Here is a 17,171-nt window from a genome sequence, read left to right on the forward strand (position 1 = left end):
GCAAAGTGCTACACCAACCTACTAACAGACTTGTGTGCCTGAGCCTCAGCACAAATGATACACCCAATAACTTTAAACTGCTGAACCATCATGGTCAGAGGAAAAACATCCAAAAGACACATGATCTAATATAGAAGATGAAGGATTTCAATCTATTTTGTACATGGACATGTGAAAGTGGGAAAAGCAGAGGTGCAAATAACCAAATGAAAGATGGCTAAATTCCATTCACTCTGGGTTACTGTTGTCCATGGTAGCTAACAGAAGTGGTGCAAAGTAACACTATGTACTCAGGTAATTTACCTCCATCCACATAGGAGGTACTAGACATTGTTAATGTGGTAAATGGCTATTCTAGCTGGAAACGGCTGATTTTTAATGGAATACCTCCATAGGGGTACAGAGGAACATTTCCAGCAACCATCACTCCTGTGTTCTAATGCTACATTGTGTTAGCTAATGGAGTTGAAAGGCTAGTTGGTGATTAGAAAACCCTTGTGCAATTATGTTAGCACATGAATGAAAGCGTGTTTTTATGGAAAACATGAAATTGCCTGGGTGAGTAGTGTATTTGCTTATGTTTCCCTTAAGTCAGTTGTCTTTGCTGTGTATAGAAGTGTATCTCGTAGGTTTGTCTGTGTGTACATTGTACCATCATCTGTGATATCTTAATTCATTGTTTCATTCTTTTTGCACCAATGAAAAATCCACAAGAGTCTTACAATCTATTTAAGCACAAACTGTCTCTTTGCTCGATTTATCTCAAGCCCCTTTAACCTCAGAAAAGCAGGGGGATGCATGTATAGTTGGCAGGGTGGGGGTCTTGGGGATTTGGTAGCTTTGCCCAGAGATGGAGAGAAAACAGGACACAAAATGGATCCACAGGTATCTTTTTATCATTGACCACAACACATTACCTTCCATGTCAGTAGTCACGTCCAGTTGCAAATATAAGCTACCTATAACACTTTAGGTAGTAAATACGTTTTCATGAAACAAAAGAAACACAAGAATCAGCATCATCAGAATAATAAAAATCATATCCGATATCAACAACCTTGATTTTTAGACCAGTATGATTGTTGCTGTTTCTAAATGCTGCCTCTGTTTGAATGGCATTTCAATGGAATTTTTTAAAAGGACAAAGATAACGATTTGCCGAATTTCTGAAGCAACTGGAAGGGACTGCGCACAATTACACTTTGGACATTTTCAGGGCAAATTCATCAATTCACTTCATGTGGTTTACATTTAGTCACAGAGTGAGCACAGGAGAGCTACAGATCACAGCACAGAGGACATGACATCTTCTTCTCTGTCCTCCTCTCAATACAACACTGGTTCATGGTCAGCAAGAAACAAATCAATACATCCAATTGAGCCAAACACGGATTTTTAAAGCTACAACGTGATTGTAAATAATGTTGCTCTCATGATATGCAGCTGAACTCAAACACTGTTGTTAACCTCATTTTCTGTATGACTGTGAATTGCAGTTTAAATAAAAGCTGTGATTGCTGAATACACAGATCACAGCTGATGTTCAGCTTTTTTGAGAAGGATGAATCTTGAAAGATTTTTACAGTGAAAAACTGCTCCAAGCTCTGCATAGACATGAGGTACCTGTGCTGCATGTAGAACTGAACTGGTTCATGTTGTTTGGCCCCTATAACTACTGACACAGTCTGGGTGTTGGTCTTCTTCCAGTAGAACTGTGGTGCTGTTAATCAGAGCCTGTATTTATCCAGTGTCTCAGAGTGGGACATCAGTCCTGACAGACCAGCGCTTCACAGAGAGACGCCCATGTGATCTAGTATTAGGACTAGGAGAGGAACATTTTATCTCCTTTGTAAGTGACGATCAGTGCTGATTTGTAGGAGAGCTGCAAAGGTGTCGTAAATCCAAGAAGATATCAAGAGATGGAAATCAGAGATCACATTCTATATGATGAGAACAGAGCTTTAGGGAAAAAAAACGGAAATGTTTTTATGGCTGATCAAGCAAGATATCACAAATAATCCAACACAATCCTCGGCATTGCAAAGTGATGTGACTGGATATTAGTTCATCTGAGTCAAACTTAAAGTATATGTATTTTTATGTCGTTTACAACCCATTAAGCCAATTACTATCGTTAGCTAGATATACTGACTGACCATACACATGAAGTCTACATGTGGAATTGTTTTTGCTCAGTTTGATTTTACCCATGTCTCATCTAAACTTGTGTGAGAACGTTTCATTTTTACAGTGATACAAATGAGATTCTGAGGTGCTTGATAAATGCAGGCTCTGTGCAAAAAATGGAAAATAACATCGAATTATGTAAGGACAGACCACCATCCTAACTAATATGAATGTCAATGAGCGTCACATAGGACAAAATGGCTTTATGATGTCTCCCACCATATCAACAAAAAATCTCACCTAACTGGATGATCAGTTCAGTTACCAGAAGTAAAGCCAGGTGAGTCTAAAAATGTTTTGTTTATCAACCATATTTGGTTTGTATCAAACCTAGATAGAACTACAGAAAATAATATGTAGATGATGGACTGTGTATTATCTGCTAAAAGCACATCCATTATCAAATATAAATGATAATGGATAACTCATGGAAGATATATGAAGAATAGCTGATGGAGAAAATGTCATGACAATGGTGGTAAAGACAGCACACGTTCAGTGCTGTGCTACAGCAAGAGCAGAGCAAAGCTTGACACTGGAAAAACCTTTACAAAGCCTACATTACACAGTAGCTCATACACAATAAATTTTCACAAATTGCCACTAGAGGGTGACAGAGGGCTACACTGGGGCTCATGCACACCCACACAAACACAGAGAGGAGAGAAGGAATGCTGGGAACACCGTTGATTCCTGTTGGATGGACTGAGGCCCAATCACTCATCAAATCGCCCCTCCAGGATGCTCTCAAATGAAAACGGGACAAACTTGAAGCCCTGGCCAGAGTAGAACTTGTTCTGGAACTCCACCCTGAAGGTAAAAGCCAAGACAGAGAGAAGTATTGTTGGTTAAATGTATCAGCACAAACATTGAAATCTGAAGTTATTAAGTTTTGCCAGTTAAATATTGTTTTTATCAGGGTGAACAGAGGAGATCATTGTCAAGTTGTCATTCATGTCTTCCCATAGTAGTTGGGGTATGGTGATTGGCTGCAGAGCTACAGCAACTCCATCAAGATGGCTTCTCTTTGTACCAAACCATTTGCCTGATGGAGGTCTAGCACTGAAATGTTTTAAATAAATTTAGTTTTGCAAGTCCGACTGGATGGTGGGACGTGGTCTTTCCCATTTTTGCCTGAAAATGCTGTTGGACAAACTGGTTCACACACTCCTTTGCTTTCAGGATACTGATGGTTACAGTCAACAGCTTGGACTAGCAGCAGTGTGAAACTATAAGCTCTGCTGTAAAGGAAAAACTAACTGTAAGATGGATAAAACCTCAGCTCTGTAACAGCTGTGGTGAAGTACATGGGGATGTGAAGTATGAAGACTCTTCTGGTTTAAGTACCAGTGCAAATGACTTGCAGCTATATTACAACGTAGCCTGTTGTTGGAAAAAGTCAAATAAGTCAAAGGTACAAGGTTATCTATGTATTTGTTGAGCTGTAGTCCAAAAAGGGGGCTTTTCAGTTTGTGGTGGAAGATGAGTTTGACAGTCCAGAGACAGAGGAGCAGAGTGGTGGAGGGACTGACTATGTTTTGGAGGTAAGAAGGAGGAGTTCTATTCACTACCCAGCAGGCCAGCAGCACCAATCTGGATTAGCTGCCTGACTCCACAGAGGAGGAAGTTGCTGTGGTTCAAGCAGAAGATGACAAGTGCTTGAAAAAGGACCAAGATGTGTCTCTGGTTTGGAAGAGGAAAATCCTCCAGATAAAAGAGAATCGACAGGAGTAGACGACAGAGGTAGTCATTCCTAGGTTCCGGGTCTCAGTGACGAGATGTTTACCCTGGGAGGCATACAATCTCAGGTCATCCAGCGGCTGAGATACAACTGTCTTTTGCGGACCAAAATTTGTAGATCAACCAACTAGCAGCAGTACCATCACTACAGCCAGACGTTTAAAAATGACTTCTACGTCTTGCTATGTTAGCATTTCTGCAAGAAGACAAAACAGTGCATCTAGACAACAAAAAGATTATTTTTCCCACCTCAGTAGATCCAGGATACCTATAGTTTTCTGGTCTAGATTGCACTGACAGACTAACTGACTGAGCTGACTCATTATTCAGCCAGATCTGCTCTGGTTCACCCATCTGTAATATTAACACACCCCCCAATTTTTTAATGATATGCTTTTTTTTAAGTCCTCTCATTTTTCCAGTCATAAACAAAGATAAAACGAGACTGGAAAACACCAGAAAATGCAGTGTTGGAATATTGGTTGCAGTCTTATAAGATGACAAAAGTAATTTGGCTTTTAAGGCAGGGCACATTCCATTCAAGTAAGTCAAAGTTAAATCCTCCCACATAACAGTACTGGTCAGTCATCTGACCCCGACTGATCAAACATAAAAAATGAAGATGATAAAATTATCATATCAACAGTACAAGACAGTGGCTGGTTGATTCGGTTTGATTGTAGTAAAATGCCAGTGTTGTTATCCAGTGATCAAACACTGACTCACTCTACCTAAGGCTTGGGTGTACAGGATACACCACAGAATGTTTCACTCCAGCAAACAGGAGTACTGTTTCCACGTTACCTAGGAGATGAAGCTTTGAGCCTGCTTGTTATGTTACTGATGTAGGAATTTGAACATATTTCACCGACACTACACTGTTCACAATGCCTCCAGCTATTAAGATACTACTTTATACAGGTTTATAAGCTGTAAATAATGACTTTATTAATGCTTCATAAATAATTTTATTAAACTGTTGATCTGTTACAGTCATTGTAGCTCAGTTGCCAATCTCACTGCTTTCTTTCATTTGACCACTTGTACTGGAGCCCACTGTACTATAACAAGCTGAATGTTCCACCGTGAACAGACCAGAAGCTGAGCAGTATGCTGGTGGGAAGTGAAGTCCTCTGGATCTCTGAACTGTCTTCACATTAGCAGCTTGTTTCACATCACAGACATTTACACAGACAACAGCAGCATGTGGAAATATAGTATGAAAGTCAGTGGTTGAGACATTATTGAGGAAACAAGTATAGCCTCAGGTCTCTATTTGAGCAAATATAGCTGTTGAGAGTTAGACTAGTCATTGACACTTCTCCTTAAATCTGTACCTATAAAACTGGACTTGAATGTGCTGTCTGCTCACTGAAGAGCATGCTAGTATGTGTGATAAAGTGCAGTTTGAGAAAGTTTGTTGGTCTCAGGTGTCTGATGCTCCAGATCACAAAGGAGGAAAGATGTAAAAAATGTCTTGAGAATTTGATGTTTAAGTTTTTAATGTGAACAGTTAAAATTTTACACTGTCCTCTCATAGGGCTAATCCAATAAAAATACAAGTACATAACGGCATTCTTTTGGATTCCAAAAATATTTCCTAAGAGAGCATGTCAGCTGCTTTTAACAGTAGACACCACATTCTGAAACGAAGCATTCTGAAACTGTGTATTAAGCTGTAACTTAGGTATCTGTTCACGATCAGTCAGTTCAATGCATGTTGAATAAATAAATCAAAGATTGTAACCAGTCACAGTTAATTACAGATTGTATGACAAACTAAATCTATGGCTTTCTGCCAGGGACCAGTAGTAAAATGATACACTGCTCATTTTGTATCTTTCAGTGTTATTACAGTTAATGTGTTTTTGTATTTTCAGAATTTTACTATGCACACATAAATGTGCATCCAGTGGTAGCGTACTGTAATTCTCAAATCCTGACAACCTCTGATGACTTCATTTAAGTGGAAAAAACTAAGAGTGGACTCTGAGTTCCTGTCGGTTCCTGCTGGTTCCTGGCCTCTGCGAGTGAGGGGAGTGCCCAGGAATGTCTCCCAGCCGTGGCAAATATTTGGCCTGCCCGAGCTGTGAGAGGGCAGCACTTAGAAAGAGGAAACAAATGAGTGATCCTTTCATTTGCCTCCCCGCACAGTGGAGTGGAGTGGAAGTGGAAAAAATACCTGTACCTCACACGCACAACGCATGACATACGGCAATGTGTGTATGTGTTTGTGGAGGCAGCTCATCAGCATGCGTGTGTGAAGAGTGAGCTTCAGAGCAGAGTGTCCAGGTTCACTGCTGTTTATTTGAACATGACTATTTCCATTCACTCCCCTCTGTGAAAAATACTCCACCACTCTTTTTAACCTTAGCAGAGACTTGCTGGACCAACATGCTGCTGCTTTATTAACAAAATGCCTTACATTCAGACAGGTACACATACAAGAGCTCTAGAGCTGCGTAATATAACTGTAGCCTCTTATTGTGGGTCACTGAGAGTTTAAATGTTCTCTTTTATTACTCTTTTATTAGAAAAGATCATTTAATTGGTGATTCTGTCCAGACAGAGGTGTGGTTCCTACACTCATTGACATTATTTCTCTGTTGTTCACTCTTTCACCTCATGTTCATGATACTTTATATTTCAAACTCAAATTCCACATTCTACCTTACTGTCAACAACTCACAAAACCAGCGATGTATTATTCTATCTCGTCATATTTTCTGACTTCTCTAGCTTGTAGTGGCTCTCAGCTCTGAGCCAGAGTAGCTCAGAGATGTACAGTTGATGGATAGTAGTTGTTTTTTTTTAACAGAAAAGGGCTAGTTATTAAACAAGCAGGTGGATACATTTTTTACACTTTTTTTTTTTTTTTAAATCAAATGCTACTAAAACAGGAGGAAGCACTAGAAGTTCATTGTAGGGGACTATTTTCAGCAGTGAACTGATCCACATTTAGAGCTCTAGGTGAGTAATTCTGGCAACAGGAGAATGTATATGACACTGGTCAAACTAAACTGCAGCATGTGTGGTCATGGTAAGGAAGGAACATGTCAACCAGTGCAACAATGATGAATTTTTAAAAGTTTCCTGACAACAGTGGAGCTCTATGGACCAGAGGGAAAAGACATATCAGGTTTTGATACACAAACCCACTGTGGGATGCCTGAACCTCCATCATCCTTGGTTGAAAACTGGTTGGCTGACTAGCATTCTCTGCAAATTTATTAGCCAGTCTTTCATATTCATGTTGCTGTGTGTGCTCTGTAAAATTCTGATACTGACATAAATGATCATTTAGAACATTTTGGGCTGAGAAGCCACACTTGTAAGAGCCAAAGATTTGCTGTATATCACAACTTGAGGGGAAAAATGTAAGTATGCAGTATAAATGCTGGCTTTAAATGTTGGTTCTGAGCTGGTTAAACATCTGTGAGGATGCCTTTTAAAATGCTATTCCTCCCTGAAGTTATAAACAACAGATAAAAAGATGAAGGTGTCTTCTTTTTCTTGCATAATGTTATGTAACTGATCGCAGAGTAAGAATGAAATGTACACAACAGTGTGGAAAGTGTTGCAAAGCACCAACTCATCACCTGCTGCCAAAGCATAAACTCACATCATATCATGCATGCAGTCTAGAAAAGAGAACTAGCTCATCGCAACTAGCACTGACATTTCTTAAATGTATTTTGCTCTGAGATCTCTTGTTGTTGCCCCACCTGATCTACCATTAATAAAGGTTCTGCAGCTGATGATAGGAAGACAAATGTGTGTTGTTTGGCCTGAAGTCAACCTGTAGCTTTTCAGTCTTGCACATTCCAGAGTGATGCAATTAATATTGTCTCTAGTTCAACTCAGCTGATTACATCTGTTTTCATAACATATCTGTTCTATGTGAAAGCTCCATGGCCTCCAGCCTGGAATATACAAGCAGCCCATGTGCAGACAGGTGGACTATACCACACATACAGGAGGTTTACAGATGGAGTCTACAGTAAAGGCAGCTCTGCTGGTATTTGAAAGGAGTTCAGATCACTTTCCACTGGTTTACACGAGTGAAAGAATAAGACAAGACAGACAACTTCCTCTGCTTACACCACTGCAGCAGTGAAGCATTAACACCATACCTTTGTCCAACTAAAACACACACACACACATGATATTCTCTCCCTCTCTTCATTTATCTGTCTGACGCCCATGATGTTAAGCTCAGTGTTAATAGCACGAACCACACCAGAAGGATTTAAGGAAGTAAACTTGTTTCAGCTTAGAGCTGAAATAAGGACAAGCTTAGCTTAGTTAAGCCTAGTAGCACTAGTGCCCAGGTCAACAGGTTGATTCACCGATATGCTCTCATTTGACAAAATTCTCATTGGTGAGACAATCATGGGAGTTACTCTCATAAGGCCTGCTCAGCCTCATGGAGACAGCACCAAACTAACTGACACCATGACAAAGAAACGGTCGGTGTGGCTACACTGAATTAAACTAGACTGAACGCCCTAATGTTTCTTGCTTGAACAAATCACAAAGTCCCTATCAAAGAAACAGCAGAACTCACCCTTTCTGATGATTTACTCAGCTGTCACAACACAATGTCCCCTGACCTGACACTGGGATTATTATGTGAAAGTGTTAATTTGTATAAAAACATATTTCAATGGGCCATCTGCATGCAGTACCACTGGAGGTAAATGACAAAGAATATACTTTATCCATATTGGATTCACAGAAAAAGAATATACAAGTTGGATGGATGGACTCACTTTGAAATTGTTACTGGCTGCATCTGATTGTGTAATCTGTGCTGAAATGGATGTTTCCCTCTTGGGATCTTGAACATTTCATTATCCATCACTTCCACAGCACCTCCTCCTCATGGGCCCAGCAGTAATCAATCTGTGCACACATCTCAGGTTCATCTACAGTTATTCAGTTGCTATCTTTTAACAAGTCATAATTACACCTAGAACTTGTAGATACACATTTTATAACCTGTTATTACAGCAAAGCTGTATTTGACAGTGGTTTCATGTAAGTTAGATATGACAGCCCAGAGTAGTATCACCTTACAGGGGTAATTCTACATGCTTCAGTGTTTGACTTATCTTCTGTGTCAGTGCAGTGTACACTGGTGCAGGTCGGATTAGCTGGGTGGAGGTGGTGCTAGGAGGCGATGGAGCTGGAGGGTGTGTGAGGTTATCTGAAGTTATGTATCGTCTCAGTTTAGTAAACCACCTTGGGAATGCCTTGTCTGCTAGCATTCTTGATGTGCATGAAAAACTGAAGAACTGCAGCTTTGGCAGAGATACTCGGTTCAAAAGGTGAAAAATAAATGTTTTATGTTTTCCATCAATGTGGAACTCAGTGTGCAGACATATGGGAGTGTTTGCATTCTGCATGTGCTCTGTACAAATAATGTGTGTGTTTCCACGTGTCCACCGTGAACATATGTATTTACGCTACACATTTCCTATCATGCATAGAAGTGGCATCATATGTATTATGTATGTGTGTGTTTCTAACCAGTGCAGACGCAGGGCATGCAGGAAGGCTGACAGCCCCTCCATCACGAGCAGGATAGCCACTGTGAGAGTGGCAAAGGCAGAGAAGATGATTGACAGGCCGAAGAAACCACCCCCGCTCCGGGATGATAGACCCAAGTGCATCACCATGGACCACAGCACCTCTGACAGCTCTGCATGCACACAAAGGTGACAACAACGAAGTTTAGACAAAATTCACATTCTTAGAATATTGATATAGAGACAAGGCATCACTGAATCCATCATTTCTGAACATTTGTGAATATTATGTGTATAATACATCTGAGATATTGTCATTTTCTGATGGACCTTTAATCAAATATTACTTAAAAAAATGGAAAACATACAATATAACAATAGCCCACCACGTTGTACTTCAATAATCACCAGATGAACAAAAAAGAAGAGGATTTTTAAAAAAGAGCTACCAAAATATTTTAATGACTTGAACAGTTTTTAATAAACCACTCTCTTTGCTTGTGTTCATATTAGTTGTATGTTTTCTCTTTTAACATTTAGTTTTGGTTTTTTTTTTTGCTTAAAAAGGAAATGTTTCTTGTTTTTTTCCCCCAACAGTGATCACATTTGTAGACAAGAACTTCCAGTTTCTTTGTTGTAGCTGAGTAATTTAAGCAGAGTATGTTTGCTTATTGTACTAGAATGTGTTTGTCTTTATGTCACGTGTATGTGTGTGTGGTAATAAAATAAATGGCACAATCAAAAAAAAAAAAAGAAAAGTGGGCTCAGGTGGTAGAGTAGGTTCTCCATTGATTGTAAGGTTGGCGGTTCGATCCCTGGCTCCTCCGTATGCCTAAGTGTCCTTAGGCAAGACACTATTATACAGAATATGAATCATAAAACACGCATGTCTGGTGGTCCATGCCAATACTCACGAGCATGAGCCAGGCTGAGGGCCCAGAGACGGAGGTAGGAGGCTGTGTTGGAGATGCAGCCCAGACAGTATTCTATGGTGTGGATAGCCTGGTGGACAGCTACATCACCAAAATTAAACTGTGATGAAAAGACAAGAATATTAGCACAGACAGCATTGTGTATATTTAGTATGTTTCTACATTCAAAATCCAGATTCTACTGACTTTAACGTTTTGTTTAAAAACACAAGACAAGCTGCAGCACAGCTGCTAAAAAACAAGCAGACATTTTGTACAATTCTTTGTTTAACCAGAAAAATATCACCCATTACTTTTACATGCACACAAGATACCAGGTAACTGGAAATCATGCCAAGCAAGTACCTGATTTATGTGGTCGCATTGCATGCATTGCAGTAACCTGATTCCTGTTAGTCCACATGTACATGCAGTGAATCATCAGCAGTGGTAGTGAGGTGCAAATCCTGCTCTTTTCCTTATCCTACCAGTCGAAAGGTTGAACTGATTCTCTGTGATAAACTGGATCACCAACTAACAAAACTTTGGTTAACCTCACCTCCACTGTGTTTTAATTTGACGCAGTTTTTTTTAAACTGCTTTTATTTCTGCTGCCTTCATCGGCAAGTGTGTCTCTGTTCTCTGTGGTATCAACAGGAACATTAACAATAACTGGTTAAGTCCTGGAGTTCCCAGGTCAGATCAGATCAAAGGTCAAAACTGCCGCAGTGGTCAAGAGCTAAAAATGCTTACATCCTCCATAATAGAATGCTACATCAGTCAGCCACAGCTTAAAAACCACCTGCTTAATATGGTGGTGTTTGGCACTGACACACTGACAGCACTTGGGTCATGTTGTCTGAGGGATGGAGTCCCAGTGGATCAGATTTGCTCAGGTGCATCGAATGGATGCCTGATCAGACAGGGACAAGGGGATTTTGGGGGCTGGTCAACACCTTGGACTCTTCCTCCAGCTGTTCTTAAGCACGTTTTGTGACATGGAGGTTTTTGCCTGGTCTGCAAAGATGTTTAGAATGACGGTATGTGTCAAAGTAACATCCACATTAAGGGCAGAACTCAGGGTTCCCAGCAGAACACTGCACTATAACAAGATGACCAATGTTACTCACTTCACCTATCAGTAGGTTTTACATTGTGGCTGATGCGTGTATGGTGTCTGTTGTTAGACCCCTCTGCCAGGTAAATTCTCTTTTTTGCTGTGGCATGTTATGAATGCTTTACTAACATCCATTCCTGAAACTGGAATACCTAAGTAACCTGCAAACTAACTTTGACATCAGTCAAATCAGTGGACTGCACCTTCAACAATGTACTGTTTCTTTAGTCTGCAGCTTTGCTCCAATCACTAATGTGTGTTTTCTGTCTGAATCTATGTTTTAACTACATAAAAATCACAGTTTATCAAAAGTGACGTGTAAAGTAAACACTTAACACAGAGAAGATTATCACATAGCTCTGTTATTAGAAATGAGGCCAATCTAAAGAAATGTACTTCAGATTGGCCTGAACCATGGAAATGACTTGGAATGGAACTTTTGCTGTCATCCAAATGAGCAGCTGCTTTGACCTTTCACTCCTGCCTAAGACTCAGCTCTGATAAAATGCAAAGACATGTTTTTTTAGTTGTTTTTTTTTTTTTTTTTAAGTTTGTTTCTCTTTCTTTCCCAGCAGGATCACAGCCCAGGGACTTGTTTGTGTATTGTAAAGCCAACACAGTTCCTCCATTCTCTTCATCCTGGAGCAAGACTAGCCTTTCCTGTATGAGGAGGGCGGGGGGTGTCTATTGCTCTACATTGCTCTTGTTAGATTTGGCTTGGCGCTTGCCTGTTTTCCTCTTTCCGTGCTTTTGTTTTGTCCTTGGACACGTGAAATAGAGTTCATGGAAGCAGCACTCATTGTTTCCATTCAAAGGATCTCCGACCAAAGTGGCCAATGAAAACAACGCTAACATGCCAAAGCATTAGTCTCAGCAAAAGACATAGAAGTGAGTGAATCTAATCATTTGGTTCCACAATGTACATTTAACAATATACCATTTCACAAAAGGGAATACTTTGGAACTGAGATGGATTAAGAAAAAATCTGCTTAGCCAAAAAAGTGCATCAGTATCCATAAACTACTTTTAGACCAACACTTGAAAGGGAGACAGAAGAAAACTCAAGTGCTGAGTCTAAATCAGAGCAAATGGTAAAAGCAGGGCTGCAGTGCTGGAGACCAAGATGTATTAATGTAGAATTCAGGTGGATACACAGATTCTATACTCAGATTCATGTCAGTATTCTGGACTTGTCTCAGTCTTGTGGGTGTTGACTGAGGCTCATGAGCCTATAAGCACTTAGTCTCAAACTTGCTTTGAGCCCCCAAGGTGTTCTGATTCAGACCTAACTGAATCAAAACACCTTCTGACTGTGGCTTGTTTTGACCTCATGGCTGCTTTGACAAACACTTCTCGTGTGGGTTTAGATTCAGACTTGTATTAAATGTAGTTTTGAGAGATAAGAATTCTATAATAAGTATAATAAATGATTTGGGTAGCACTTTTCAAGTTGGGACAAAGTGTTCTCCAGTGTCTAGAGACAGCTTAGGATTTGACGGCTTTGAACTGGACTTGTATTGTTCTTGTAGCTAGAATAATGATACAAAAGGCTCTACCCTGCAAGCTGTCAGGATTGGTTCTTAGGTTTGTCACATATGAAGGTCTGAATTTAGTTTGAAGTGTGAATCTGTTATCGGTACACTGCAGCTTCAAAGTCAATATGCTCAGATGGTAGCATTAAATACAGTGCTTCCTTGGTTTCAACTGTATATATTTGTAGTGATAAAAATATTTTACCTTCTTTCTGTCACACACACAAATACATACGTACACATCCACATATGCATGCCTGGCACTGGCATTTCCATAGTTGAGTATAGAATGTTTAGACAAATCAGCCAGAGTAGAAAGAAATAGCACTACTTGGTAATATTGGCACAAAACAGATTGGGCAAGACAGCATCCAGACATGCTAAGAAGATGATAAACTCAGGCTCTTACCGGCTCTTCCTCTGAGTGCTTGAAAGTAAGCAAAAGCCAAAGGTTAGTGGCAGAATAAAGCAACTGCATTGATCCAGACCTTTCACCATACTTATGGATTACTGTTTGGCAGTTTATTTCACATGACACAGGTTGTGACCCAAACATAACAAACAATGACAACAGTGTTGTGATTGGGCCATTTGACATGGTAAAGCTTTTTGAGCTTATTACATTAATAACGAAGTGGATCCTAACCTCAGCATTAAAATTACAAAAAGCCTGGCCTCAGTCTAATGTACACCCACACCTTGAGCTAACATTTTGATCCTGTCCAGCTGAATATGTTTAAATTTTCAAAAAACCATCATGGCAAGAAACCACTGATTAAAAGCTTAAAGGTCAGTTTATATACTTTAAATGATAATACACAACTCAGAAGAACCAGAGAATGCACAGGAGATAAGGCAGATTTTTTCCATATAGGTACCTGCACCAATAAAAAGCACCTGGATGTTATCACTTTCTGTAGCACTCAGTCTTAAAGTCAGCTGCTAAAGTACTCCAAACATCATACACATCCCATAACCTCATTGATAAGTCATGCCTGAATGAAGCTTCATACACTGGGATGATGGCAAAATTCAGGCTTATTACATTACAGTTATATAATATGTTATCACAAGATAAACCTTCACATTTATTATGTAGGAAAACTGGGAGACACCAAACCTCTGAGTCACAGAAAGCAGTGAAAAAAAATTGGATGGTATTTCCAGAAATTCCACTTCCTTATGAAAACCACCTCATTGTTTATGTTTCTGAAATGGAAAATCCATTTCTTATCTGTTCCAGCCCATCCCAGCCTAAACTTTCTCTTTGTACACTCTTGTTCCCATCTTTCACTATCATCTAATCACAAAAAGGCTCGCTTAACAAGAAAAAATACATCAGATAAACCAAGTTTCTCTAGAAGTTTGGAAGAAGATTCAGTACCACAGTGCGGTGTAATTAAATCTGTAAATAAAACATCTGCTTAAAAGACACAGCAGGTAAAAGGGGAATTTTTTGAGGTCCATATTTCATATGTTTTTTACACATAAGAAATCGAATTGAGCCACCATGCCCTTTAAATTTATTTTACGCCTCTTCTATTGTAAGAGAGTATACTGAGGTTCCTAATTGAAAATCTCATTTCTGCATTTTATGGTAATCTAAAAATCTTGCAACATTTAGAACTCACATAATCGTCAAACTCCACATATCATAATGGAAGCACACTTAGCATCACAACCCTACTAAACTATTCAGTATGTGAAAAGAAAAGAAAAAAGATCTCGAGGTGGAATTAGTGCTGATTTGATACTTCATGGCTCACCTCATCTCCCTCCTCTGAGTGTTGGGAGAGCTGGTCGTGGTCCATGATGCCAGCCTCGTCCTCCGTGGGCCCGTTGCCCACTCGCACTCCTCCAAACTTCTGCGTGCCCTGTTGGGTGAGTCCGGTGCATGATGAGGACACGCCTGTTTGCTCTAAAGACTGCTCTAGATTCTCAGCAGGGGTTTCTTCCCTCTTCTCGGACTAGATACAAAAGCCACAAGAGCTGTTTCTAGCTTAAAGCAAGCCTTAGGATGAACGCTTCCTTCTCAATTTACTTCATTTGCAAGTCAAGCAGGACACCCAGACAGTGAGAAATACATCCAGTACCTTAATATAAAATATGTAAATTATTAGAGTGGAATAACCATTTATTGGTGTGTGAAATAGTCTCACTGGTTGAGTTACACCCTATCAAATAAAGCTGAAGACTTCATTTAGTAAAGTTTAACTGTAATTGTAACTAAGAGCTTTGGTTCCTACTTTGGACCTGGAATAGTAGCTAGTTACTTACTACTATGATTTGGCACAATATTAGTAATTAATATTACTTTTAGTTCATTTTTAAACTGCTGTAACACAACATGGATGCTCTAAATGCAAAAAACATTATTATATTTATTTATAAATGTATCTTTAACTTACTGTAAATTAGGGCAAAACTCAGCCTTAGGAGGTTTACTATGAAATTAAAAAACGCAAAACAAATATCTGACTAAAATTTCCTTGATCAAAACACAACATTTCTTTAGTTTGGGATCACTTAAAGTAAAAGTAATAAGCTCGCTAAAATTTGACTAAAGCCAATATATCTTTAAAAAAAAAACAAAAAACTACAACATCTAATTTGAAATCACGTAAATATATTAAAACTTTAACACAACTGAATACCAACTGGAATTTAGAATAATCAAATACTTAAATTATGATAATAAAACACACATGATATTATTGAAAACAATCCAGAGCCAGTAACTGTCTGGTTGACACTCCAACATTAGAATTACAGGCTCTCTCCACTTATTTTACATGTAATTAATTTGCAAAGAAAGAGTCAAAATACAAAAAACAAAGTCAGCAATGAATTTGCCAGATAGTCAAGACAAATTTTCTATGAATATGGAGTGAATTTGTTCAGCCACAAATCCTGTAGTGAAAATCTGATATGATGATAGAATTTATTCCAAGGTAAAATTTAGATGATAAATGTTAGCCTTATGTGAAACATTTTAGATAATAATTCAGCAGCTATATGTAACTACATATAAACAATAAAGATGGCTGGATCATCATCAGCTGTTTAGGGTGCCCTCAGTCTGTGAAGTTTTTTTCAGCAAATTTCCCACCAAAATATTAGCGTTTCCAAGGCAGGCTTTAAGCATTTTTCATGGCAACACAACCAATCACATTACACAATACAATGTGCATTGAAATGAATGGCAGAATAGGAGTAAAAAAAAAAAAAGGTTATATCAAAGATTACAACTGTTCAATCAAGTTCAATTCAATCAAAGGAAGCAGTAAGGTTATAGGTGGAGTCATATCCACATACCAGGTGCTTTTTCCACAGGTGCTGACGCCGAAGCACCATTGTTTTCACAATCAGCATACAGGGAACACATGCAAGGGCAATCAGCACCAACAAAACCTGGATCCCCATCTACAAATTCAAACAGAGAGAGGTTAATCAGGAAAAGTTAGTTCCAGATCGAGGTGAGGTTTAAATCACCTTTCCTTCTCACTGCTGGCACAGAACAAAACATAACAGTGATTTTTATTAAACTGATATTCATTGCTTCATTTCACTGGGATATGAGTTCAAGCCTCAATTCAGCAAAAATGAATCCTACAAAAAAATCCTAGAGTAAGACACAAAATCCAGCCCCTGTGCTGCTGTTTGGCAGTGAAGGCTGACCTCTGACCTCTCTGAATGAAGGAAATCTGTGTTGGATCTTTAAGAGTGACTAGGCACCTCTTTTTCAGTGTTTAGACATGTTAGTGAAGGAAAGAGAAGATGAGAGAGGCAGAGGGTGGATGAGGGAGGGAGCACCTGTCCCCTGTAGAGGGGTTTGTTGGTGGGGTCATTGTAGTTGAAGAGACACATGTTGATGAAGTGGATGAGCAGGCTGGGAGCCTCCCTGGAGGTGAAGGCGTCATAGGCCGTCCACTTGTAGAAGACCAGCAGGACGAGGTAGCCAAACAAGCTGGACATGAAGACAATCTCTGGGATGAAGCCCAGGAAGATGTTCAGAGGCTTCTTGAAGTACCTGCATTGCATTGAGAGTGCATACAACAACCAAACCTCAGACATATCAGATTTTTATAAAGCTTTGTTTGGTACTTTCAATTTGGAGATGTTAAACATAAAGCCAAAATAGTTATAATAATT

The 17,171-nt window shown here is 39.3% G+C and overlaps 1 protein-coding gene across 2 annotated transcripts in view; it reads right to left on the minus strand.

Annotated features, from left to right (window-relative positions):
* Positions 1-874: 874 nt before the first annotated feature.
* LOC111565179 (V-type proton ATPase 116 kDa subunit a 1-like) overlaps positions 875-17,171 on the minus strand; it is a 28,881-nt gene continuing 12,584 nt past the window's right edge. The window contains exons 16-22 of one of the 2 annotated variants that reach the window (XM_023265201.3): positions 16,833-17,049; positions 16,335-16,442; positions 14,786-14,893; positions 13,429-13,446; positions 10,373-10,490; positions 9,460-9,631; positions 875-2,997 (exon numbers count right to left, since the gene is read on the minus strand). In XM_023265201.3, coding sequence (XP_023120969.1) covers positions 2,904-2,997; positions 9,460-9,631; positions 10,373-10,490; positions 13,429-13,446; positions 14,786-14,893; positions 16,335-16,442; positions 16,833-17,049 — 835 coding nt within the window. In that variant the 3' untranslated portion in view covers positions 875-2,903. Of the gene's footprint in view, positions 2,998-9,459; positions 9,632-10,372; positions 10,491-13,428; positions 13,447-14,785; positions 14,987-16,334; positions 16,443-16,832; positions 17,050-17,171 lie in introns of both variants that reach the window. The other variant, XM_023265200.3, reaches the window with a different exon arrangement.

The sequence above is a fragment of the Amphiprion ocellaris genome, chromosome 18, assembly GCF_022539595.1.
Source record: "Amphiprion ocellaris isolate individual 3 ecotype Okinawa chromosome 18, ASM2253959v1, whole genome shotgun sequence".
In the NCBI taxonomy this organism is placed as follows: Eukaryota; Metazoa; Chordata; class Actinopteri; family Pomacentridae; genus Amphiprion; species Amphiprion ocellaris.